We start from the raw sequence: 10,627 nt of genomic DNA, 5'->3' as shown, positions 1-10,627 counted from the left end.
ATGGGAAGGTGGGTGGGAAGTTGGGCTCCCTCCTACTTGCCTGAATGGTCATTTACTGAACTGCTGTTCTGGTCTTGGAGTTGAAAGAAAAACAAGAACCCACGTGGGAAGGATAACTAGAGACTCTTCTAAGGGTCATCGACTGAATGGCAGGCTTGATGGGGATGCTGGGACGTTTGAGGCCTAACGCCAGCCTTCTGGGAATCTCAAGCTAGAGGGACAAGGCAGGCACATGAACAGCTTTGCCATCTGTTGCCACTTCCCCTTCTCTGCGCAGTCGCAGAGTCCAGTGCCTGGCAGCAGTAGGAAAAAGGGAGCAAGGGAGAGGCAGTGCTTGAAATGGATTTTGAAAGAACTGAAGATGTTTAATAGGAATTGAAGGCAGGGCATTCCAGGCAGCAGAATAGATTAAGCAAGAGTGAGTAAGGAAGTAGGAGGTTTGGCTGTGTTACAGGGCGAGCTATGAGATAGCGGGCTAGAAAGGTGGCCTGGGGGACAGGAAGGAGGGGCCTTGAACACCAGGATGAGACCTTACTTTTAATCCTTGAGCTGCATAGACTCCTGAAATGTCTCTAGTTGACTGAACAGTCCACGCTTGTGGCTTGTTCCTTTTTGTATTCTTAGCCCCTGGCTGTGAGGTAGTATTATTACTCCCTTGTTACTAGTGAGCAGGGGGATTGAGAGAGGCCAAGTGGCCTGACCCAAGATCATACAGTAAGTGGTGATGCCTGGACTGCAACTCAGGTTGGTCTGCGTCCGGGGCTCAGCTTTCCCACCTTAAGTCCATAGCGTCGTGCTTGGCACACCCTTGGCTGTATCTGGCGTTGTAATTCCCCCTCTTCTCCTATTTGAGTGCAAATGCACCTGAGTGCTACAAAGAAGGCCTCGTTTGCTCTACTTATTTTTGAAAAGTGCACTGAGTCAGGGCTCACGTGAAGTTCTAAAGATACGGTGCCAAGGAAAACCCTTGAGTCACAGTGGCCCGTGGCCTGACAGGTGTGAAGGGCTGAAAACTGGAGGATCAACAGACCCCATGCTCACTCAGGCTTAGATGCTCATCAGGATGTCCTGCCGTAAGATAATTGATTCTCACCTTTTTTCTTTCCTGCATGCATATACTTGAAGTTGCATGAAGTTACATACATATGTGATACGACACCACTGCAAACAATTGACAGACTTTGGTGCTTCAACTATTATTAACAAATGACGTGGGACCCACCCTTCTACTGATCTTGATAACAATGGTCAAAACAGTCTGGGGTCTACTACCTCCGACCACCGTTTCTTTTACACCTAATTGGGTGCCTTTGTGCTAAGTAAGCACTTATTTGTTCCTCATGATAACCTTGTAGAGACCTGAATTCCTGTTTTACAGTTCAAGAAACACTCTGAGAGAGTGAGCTGGCTCTTGAACTAGGGAGGACTCTGAGACCCAAATCCAAGCCCTTTCCACTTCCACAGACCCAGGTTTAGGAGGAAGGGGGCCTGGTTTCACTTGGAACGATAAATCTGGGAGTGTAACCCAGGTCCCCTAAACGCAAGGCTGCCACCAGACAGTGCTGCCCACAGTGCCCGGCTCAGCTCCTCTACCATGGTAGCCTTGGGACAATGACTTCTCGGTAGAAAACAAGGGGTACATCTGAGCCAGAGAGGTTAAGGGTCGTGTGTGGCACAGCAGCCATGCTACTCCCTCCAAGTGGCCCCAGCCCATGGGGAAGCACACTCCCTTCCCCTCAAGTCTGTCTCCTCCCAGACAGAGGAAATGCTTGAGGCAACACTGCTTACAGCAAAGATGCTTACGGCGAAAATCCTGGACACAACAGGAAATTCCTTTCCAGATGTTTCTTGCTATGAGATTCCATGCCGCCCCCACCTCCTGTCCCCCAGAGGTTCTGGTTTCTGTTATCCCTGCCTTTTCCTTTTCTCTTTGGAGACGTCCTGCACAACCTTTTCTGGCTTTTTTAAAAAACACCCTCTCCTTTCACATCTGGTCTCAGCCTTACCTCTGATCTTAGGTCTGCTAATCTGTCACACGTGTGACACTGACCAGGTACCTACTATGAGAGATGATGTGTCTCCTACTCCCTTAACCCCCTACTCCTGATGTCCGGGCTCCCCCATCAAAGCCTCATTGGGTAAGAAGGAATTGTCCAAGGGTCCTACAGTATCAGGCCTGGCCTAGCTGGGTTTTTTTTTCCAGGAAAGGAAGAAGGAAGGTTAAGGCCTGGGGCGTTTTGTGGAGCAGTGGACTGGGCTTTGAAAGGAGACCTGGCTCTGCTGTTAACTCAGCATGTGGCTTGGGCCAGGGACAGAAATACCCACCTCAGATGGTTATTTTGAGGGTCCGTGATGTAACATGTATGAAATGTTTCATGTCAAGTTTTAAGGGCTGTGTCAGGCACCAGTGGGTGAGATGGAGCTGTTTTGAGGGCAGGGAATTTAGAATACTTAGAAAACGAGACAATACTTTAGCAAATGATAGGGTCTTAGAACTTGGAAGGACCTTAGAGCATCTGTAGAGTTGAGTGCAGATTTGCATATGGAGAAATGGAGGTCCAGAGAGCTTAAGTGATGTCCAAAGTCGTCGTGCAGATCCAGGTGTCCTGCTTGCCTCCGGGTCAGAGCTCTTTCCTGCTCACCAAGCCTGTCTGCCCCGCTCCGTGGCAGGCTGTGGTGGGAGGACCCTGCTAGGCTGGAGGTGCTGGGATCCCTTCTCAAGTCCTGCTGGGGACAAGTAATGAGGGGCTTGGAGGGCTTGGGGTAGCATGGACTAAAAACCCAGGAGGGGGTGTGGGGGCATGTTCATGCCAGTGAGAACTACAGGAGGTAGGAGGCAGGAGTTAGCTCTGCTCTGGATCCAGACTCTGATCACTGAGACCCACTCAGAACTATCCCAGGGGACAAGGCTAGGAAATCTGCTTGAAGTGATGGAGGCAGCCAGGGGTGCTTATGTGATTAGGCTTCATCAATCGGCTTCAACAAGTTCCTCATCAGTCAACTCTCCAAATTGGCTGAAGGTCGGGCATATGGCTCAAGTTGGTCCAGACTCCAACCCCAAACTTTAGGACTTTTACTACAAGTCTGGTGTGGTGCAATAGAATTGTCCATCAGTGACCCCAGAAGCTTACCCTGGGCTGCCTGGACCCAGTGGGGGCTGTGCTTGGACCCAGATTCCCCCAGGTCTACTGGCTTCCTCTCCTTGGCTGGAGGAGTTACAACCTCCCAAGGGTCCCAAAGGTCCCCAAGTGCTGGGCAGTGAGCCTTTCCTGACATAACCCATAAATAGTTGGCCCCTAAATTCACACTGCCTAGCACTCTTATAGGCTGATTGCTCCCAGTCACGGTTGTTCTCACACTTGCCCTATTACAAGGGAGAGAAAAAGAGAGGCGGATGGGAACATACACCCACAGGATGGCTCCCCATGTCTCTCCATGGGGACCTGTGTCTACTCTTCTACTAACTGCTGGCTTATTTGTATCCCCCCTAAAGCCTGTTTCTTAAGCCAGTGGTTCTTACTGAGTGTGCGTCAGAACCACCTGGAGAGCTTGTTGAAGCACAGATCACTGGGCCCACCCCCAGAGCTTCTGATTCATTGGGGCTGGGATGGGGCCCTATAATTTGCATTTCTAACAAGTTCCCGGGTGATGCCTATGCTACTGGTCCACACCAAGTGTTGTAGAATTTGCTCCTGTGCCTGTTGCACAGCAGGTGGCAACTGTAAAGAGACTCACCTGTCTTGAAAATGGAGAAAAGGCACTCTTTAATAGGGCTGTCAGTCTTGGAAGGAAGGTGAGCCTAGAGCCGCTTCTTTGCCCCCACAATGGGGAGCTTGCCAGAAGGTGATGCCAACAGAGAAATAAAAGACAGAGTGACACATTCCCGAGGACCTGAATCTAGCCATGCTGTATGCTGACTAGATCTACCCTCTGGACTTTGTAGTGATTTGTCTACCCTCTGGACTTTGTAACAACGTCAATGACAAAGTTTCCCTTGTCTCCTTCAGCCCATTTGAACTGAGTTGCTGTCTCTGGCAATTTCGAGTCCTGCTGACGTGAAGGCAGACATGGCACCAGGTTGTAGGAAAACAACAGAGAACAGAAAGTGGGACCTTGGGGTCCCATGGCGCCGAGTCTCCTGCATGGTGTTGGCTTTAGGCAGACAGAATCCCCTGTGCCTGGCTTTCAGTGGCCTAGTGTTTAAGGCCATAGGCTTTGGAATGAGGTGGGCTGGATGTGAATTCCAGCACTGAGGCATGAGATCTAGGCACGATACTAGACTCTCCGAGGGCCAGTTCCCTTATTTACAATAATACCCACTGCAAGCAAACTTGGGAGCCTGCGTATCACCCTGGCATGAAGTAGCGGCCCAATCAGTGGTCACTGTTGGTATGTATTGTGAAAACCGCTGATCACACAGGGCTCAGGCTGTGAGCAGCAGCCCTGGGTCCCTTGGCAAAAGGCAGGAAACAACCTCAGAGGCGTCCTGGGGATAAGGGGCTCGTCTCAGGGCCCTCCAGAGCCGTCAGCGAGTACAGGGGCTCGTGAGTCTGGTTTGGGAGAAATTACTGAGGGTTACTTGGGGTGCTCCAGTACAGCTGGGCCTTCCTGGGGGGCGTCTGTCAGACGGAGATCAACTAAGTCCCAGATCATTCAAGACTGGGAAAGTGAGGCTGCCTTCGGATTCCAAAGGGGTAGCCCTTGGCCCATCAGTGAATTCAGTGTCCCCTTCCCCTCATCAAATCCCCCTCTTTTCTTTATTTCCCAGCTCCCAAGGGGCTGCACTGCCCACCCTTCCCCCAGGCCTCATCTCTGCTTTTCCTTTGCAACATCTGACATGCATACATTATGCAGAATTCCAGATGTTGATAGATATTAGGATAAGTGATAAGAGAGAAAGAGAAGAATAAGCAAATTTTCCCCCAAAGTCACAAGACTCTTTTTTGATCTGAGGAGGAATCAGCTCACCCAGGACTTGTAAATGTGACCTCACCAAATCAGGTGACTTGGGAAGGTTATTTTTTATCATCGGCATCATGCTATTAATTCTTCTATTAGTTATGTTTTATTTTTGCTGTGGTAGTCTAGGCAGCTGTTGGGTCCAGGAATTCTAAAGAAGAGCTCTGGATGGTGTGAAAACCTTCAGGAGCTTAAGGAATAAAGCTATTTGCTGGGCTCCCCAGACAGCAAGAAGGCAAAATCATCATCCTCATCATTGTCACCATTAAATGGTGCCACCTCCCAGACTCCACAATTCCCATAGCCTGCTGGGAGAGCTGGCGGTAGCTACTGTCTCTCTGCAAGCCATCAGTAGAAAACTCCTTTCTGGAGTGAACATTTGATGGGATAAAACAAAAGACATTCTTGCCCCACCCTTACCCCCTCCAGCACACACACATCCTATACCCCACGATAAATATACTTGGTGCGCAGAAGAAGAAAGAGAGGAACAAGTTTACTCCAGACTAACGTGAAATTTACTACAGATAGTTTGGCTAATTTGGTTAAAATCCATTCTTTTCTTCACCTATCGTGTCCCTTTCACATAAGGGAATCGGCTTTGAGAGTTAACCTTTATGAAGTTTGTATCGTATGACTGGGGGTAATTTCCCAGCAGTGGGTAGAGATGCTAGATCTGTGGTTGTTCAAACAGATGGAGGAACCAAAGACTGCCAATTAGGTTGGCCTATGGTCCTTAATCCAAGAAGGGGTTTGAGGCCCTGAGGCCCTGCTACCTCTCAGGGTAGTGGTTTTTGAAGTATATTGCTTCTGTTGAACCATATGTTTCAATTTCTTTTCTTTTTTTTTTTGAGGAAGATTAGCCCTGAGCTAACTGCTGCCAATCCTCCTCTTTTTGCTGAGGAAGACTGGCCCTGAGCTAACATCCGTGCCCATCTTCCTCTACTTTATATGTGGGACTCCTAGCACAGCATGACTTTGCCAAGCGGTGCCATGTCCACACCTGGGATCCGAACCAGCGAACCCTGGGCCGCTGAGAAGCAGAACGTGCGCACTTAACCACTGTGCCACTGGGCCGCCCCCCAATTTCTACTCTTAAAAACATTGAAGCCTTTTAAAAGGTGTAATAAAAACGTGCCTGTTTCAATGTCCATGCACCAATTTTAACACGTTGGAGACCACCGGGACCAGATTTTGCAATACACCTCTTGCTGTTTGTTTAATAAGAGACCTCAGTCCCAGGAGTGAGCTGTTAAAACCTTTTTGCAACAACTTCTCTGCGCGAATTAGACCTTTCTCAGTACTGTGCAACCAAAACAAAAGACAGAAACAAAATGGTTGCTGAGGCTGATATAGGAGGACAACTGTTAATCTCTGACCCCTGATGTCAAATTTTTATGAACATCATTATAACATTTTACTAACTTAAAACTGCTTTGATGTGTATTATATAGCGTGGTTTCCCCTAAGATTTCAACTGAGGAAAGGGTACCTCTCCTTAAAATTAAAAAAAAAGAAAAGAAAACCATTGCTTCAGATTATGTTGCAGAATTTCTGGGGCTGGAAGTATCCTCGGAATAAACCTGGAGTCCAGCCCTCTCATAAGGGCCAGTTGTGGATTTTGCCCCCCAGCAACTGTCTCTTTGATTTTCTCTTAGAGAATTACCCCTCCCACATTACAAACAGACTTTGTAGGACTGTCAGCCAAGATGGACCACCCTTTCCTGGGCATTACTTCAGGTCAATCAGTCTCCCTCTTGGGAATTCGAATTATGAATCGTCCAGTGCAAGAACTGAAGTGGTTGGAGCCGACCTATCCCGTGGCCTTGCCCTCGCCTTCCCTTGGGAAGACATTGTCCATTGCTTGCTTTGACCTGGCTCCTTTAGCACCCCTCAGGGTTCTGTCTTTTCCGAGGCCTGTTGTATGCTTATCCCTTTGATTCTTTAAGGTCCCCAGACGTCTCCAGTGGACTAAGCCCCTGCCCCACTTTAGTTTTCGCTAAGCTAGCCAGAATTGTTTCTGTTGTTTGCAGCCAAAACACTCCTACTGATTTACTCCTCATTTTGCAAATGGGGAAATGGTAGTAGCATCAAGAGGTCAGTGACTTATTGAGGCCACGCCCTGAGAACTTGGGGCACAGGTTTAAGGCCATGCCCTATAGGAGGAAATGATCCTGAATCAATAGCCACACAAGTGGAACAAATCTTTCTAGGACAGAGTTCACGCTATGTGTGTATGAGAGAGAGAAAGAGAATGAATAATGGTGTGGGAAATGCAGGGAGATCCCAGCTCTTCACAACAGTGGAACCATAACTCTGAGCCACAGATGCGGTTCAATACTGGTCACTCAGGCAGAGTGTTGCAGAAGCCCAGAACCATGCTCTCAGGACCCTAAGGTTTGAGGAGGAATTCTGAAAAAATGGAGGACTCTTAGGATCTCAAGCTGAATGGAAAGTTGGGCAGATAAATTCCTAACCAGGCATCTGAATCAACAGAAGCAAGAACTGAGAGTCCAAGGGAATAGAGCACACTTGCACATAGAGTCCAAGGGAACAGACCACATAACAGTGGTTCCAGCTTCTAACAAGGGCCAATAGTCATGCCCCAGTGGACCATAAGCTCCATAACGAGAAGATCCATATTGGACTTGTTCACCACAGTATTCACAGCACCTGGCCCAATGCCTGGCATATAGGGGGTGCTCAATACACAGTTGCTGAATGAGTGAATGAGTTGGTCTTCCATGTAGTTGTCTGGATCCAGCAGCCAAGTGGTGTTGTCACTAATGGACTCTGCCTCATCCCTGGGGACCAAACGGTGCCTGGTTGGTGAGCAACATCTAGAAAAAATAGGCGCTGTGGCTGCAATATGTTCCCAATATTCTCATTACTGATGACATTTACTCAGCAGCAGCTGTGGTACAAGGAACAAAAGGTTCTTGTCCTGTGGACTTGCAGTCTAAATGACAGAAAACAAAACAAGCAACTGGCAGCTTTTCTGTGTGTGTGTGTGTGTCTGTGTGTGTGTGTATTTCTTGTTGTGTTAAGGCACACACAGCATCACTATCTCAGATTTATAACAACAGCAGGAATGACTATTTCCCATTTTATAGACAAGTAAATGGAAGCCCAGAGAAACACAAAGACTTTCCCAGTGTGCAGAATTGTGTCACCAGCCTAGCCTGGCACACTCATCTTTCTTTTTGGGCTCTGTCCCAGTGGTTCCCATGCTATCCAGTCCAGGGTCTGAGGTTGCCTCCTTGATTCCATACTGGCTGTGTCACTGCAGGCACAACCTGGGTCTCCAGTTAGAAAAAGGTCCTTGGAGAGGAGAGAGTTTTAAGGAATTTGTAAATGGAAGACTGCAAGTGGACAAGTGGGCCAGGCGAGGTGGCCTCACCTGTGCTGGCCCCTGAGTGCTGCTGTCCCCACCTCAAGGACAGAGATACTTGGTAGTTATCAGGGCTGCAGCAACCACATTATTCTGTCTCACAGCCTCTCTCTAGAATCTTTCACGAGCACAGGCCTTTTCTAAGTCATCTTCTTATACCACCATTGTTTGCCACTTCCTCTTTCTTGCTTATAGTGGTTCTTGGGGAAGAGCTCCAGCTGCTGCGGGGCCCTGACAAGTGGCGTCACAGCTTTTCCCCCTACTGGCAGGGATGCCCCCAGCCAAACAGTCCAAGTAGATGATGTCATTTGGAGCCCTTGCCCCTTGGAGTTTCTATGTGACCCTGCATCCTGGCTGGTCCTTCCTCACAGACCCTGCTCTCACCTCGAACCCCTCTGTCCCCAAAGCAGTATCCCAAGTGCTTCCCTCCCAGGGTCCTTCCAAAGATATAATGTTGCACTCAGTTTCCCACAGACTCAAAGAATCTCTAAGGATGGAATTCCAGGCAGCGGCTTGGGACATTTCAGGCCACAAGGCCTGATGATTCGGGACAAAGGTTGCCGTCTGCTCACCAAGCCCAGGCCCAATGCCTCCTGACTGGCTGGCAGGGTTGCACTGGGGAGTAAGGAAGGATTCCTGAACCCAAGCTTCTTACTTGGGTACCCTAACTCTAAGGTGTCAGAGTTAAAAATGCCTGGGAACCAACGGTCAGTGTTCATTCAGCCTGAGAATGGGAGAAACTCCTCCCAGGCCCCAGCACCTCTGGGAACCCCTGGGAGAAAGTGAGGAGTGGGCACAAGTGGCACCCTTGTTTGGAAGCCTCCTAAGGCTGTAGGATCCTCAGGCCAGAGCCTTCTGACCGTAGGGACCCACGGCAACGCCCAGCCACAACCAGCCACAGATCCCCAGATCCCCTGGGCAGACAGCCCAGTGAGATATGTACGGAGTTGTAGCCTTTCTCGTTTTTTCAGGAGTCGGGGGAGATCCTTAGAGGGGAGGAAAGGATGAAAGAGAGAACGGTGCTTCCTTAATGGCTCCTTTCTGCCTGGCTGGTCTGCGTTGCTGGTTTTGGAGGCAGCCTCGGGTGTTGCCAGGTTTAAACGTAAGGGGCAGCACTGTCTCCAGCAGCCGGATCCGGAGACACGTTTACCAGGAGCGCAGCCCTACGGCCAGGTACCCGGCTCGCCCCAGGTCCGGGATACAGCGCGTGCGCAGTCCGCGGGACGCTGGCGGAGAGGCCTCGGCGAAAGAAAAAGAATCTTTCGGGGCCTTTAAAGAAACAGTCACACATCTTCGAGCAGCCTACACATATTTGGATTTTTAGTCCAGCCCAAGCCAAGTCTCCTTGAAGTCCCGCCTCCTAGAAGCTCCGCCCCAACCTTAGTAGCCCCGCCCGCGCCCAGTACTAGGCAGTCACGCCCGCTAGAGCCGCTGCGAAGGGCCCTCAGGGTCTCCAGGGTCTCCAGGGTCCCCAGGGAGTCCTGCCCTCGACCAGGAGGCGGGCTCAGCAGGTGCGAGTGAGCACACGGCAGGAGCAGGCGCTGCGGAAGAAGCGACACTGGCAGGAGGCGCACGGGTCGCAGCAGGCGGGCGCCGGCGGCTTGCAGCTGTCGCGGGTGGCCACACAGGGGGCGGGCTGCAGGAGACGGGGCCGCGCCACCTTCGTCATCGAAGCCTTTTTCTGCGGAGAAACGCTGGGGCTGCCCGAGCCTGCGACGCCCGCCACGCCCGTCCTCACCCCTCCTGGGAGCTCTTTGGACTATGGAGGCCGCCGACCAGACATCGCCCCCGTGCCCATCTCCCGCTCGCGCCTGCCCACAGGGCACCCCAACAGGTCCCTGCCAGCTGCCCCAGCAATGGCCCTGCTGCCTCTTCAAAACTTACCTGGCTCCGGCCTGGCCCTCTTTTCTGTCTTGGGGATCCCAGTCAGCTCTACAGTTTATAACTACCATCTCTCTGTCTCCCCCTTCCAGTGCACCCGCAATCCTGTTAGTTCTGTTTTCACAGCAGATCCGGAGTCCACCCACTTCACCGCTGGCCAGGCCACGATCTTCGCTCTGCTGCTCTGGCCCTCTTATAGTCCCTCTAGTGCACCTAAGGGACCTCTCTGAAGACCTGTGATGGCATCCCACTCTGGCTTAAAGCCCCCCAGTGGTTTCTGTTTGCACTCAGAATGAAGCAAACTTTCCTTTGAGCCTTGAGGCCCTCTGTGTTTGACTCTGTCCATCTTTCCGACTAGTCTTTACCCCGCTGCCCCATTGGCCTTGTGTGCACCGG

At 50.6% G+C, this 10,627-nt stretch overlaps 1 protein-coding gene across 7 annotated transcripts in view; it reads right to left on the bottom strand.

Annotated features, from left to right (window-relative positions):
* Positions 1-5,459: 5,459 nt before the first annotated feature.
* ASIP (agouti signaling protein) overlaps positions 5,460-10,627 on the bottom strand; it is a 117,287-nt gene continuing 112,119 nt past the window's right edge. For 6 of the 7 annotated variants that reach the window (XM_070246854.1, XM_023625920.2, XM_070246851.1 and 3 more), the window contains one exon: positions 5,460-10,031. In XM_070246854.1, coding sequence (XP_070102955.1) covers positions 9,855-10,031 — 177 coding nt within the window. In that variant the 3' untranslated portion in view covers positions 5,460-9,854. The remainder of the gene's footprint in view (positions 10,032-10,627) is intronic. The other variant, NM_001164017.1, reaches the window with a different exon arrangement.

Source organism: Equus caballus, chromosome 22 (assembly GCF_041296265.1).
Source record: "Equus caballus isolate H_3958 breed thoroughbred chromosome 22, TB-T2T, whole genome shotgun sequence".
Lineage (NCBI taxonomy): Eukaryota > Metazoa > Chordata > Mammalia > Perissodactyla > Equidae > Equus > Equus caballus.
Note: the sequence above shows the minus strand (reverse complement) of the source record. Positions and strands in the feature narration are given on the sequence as shown.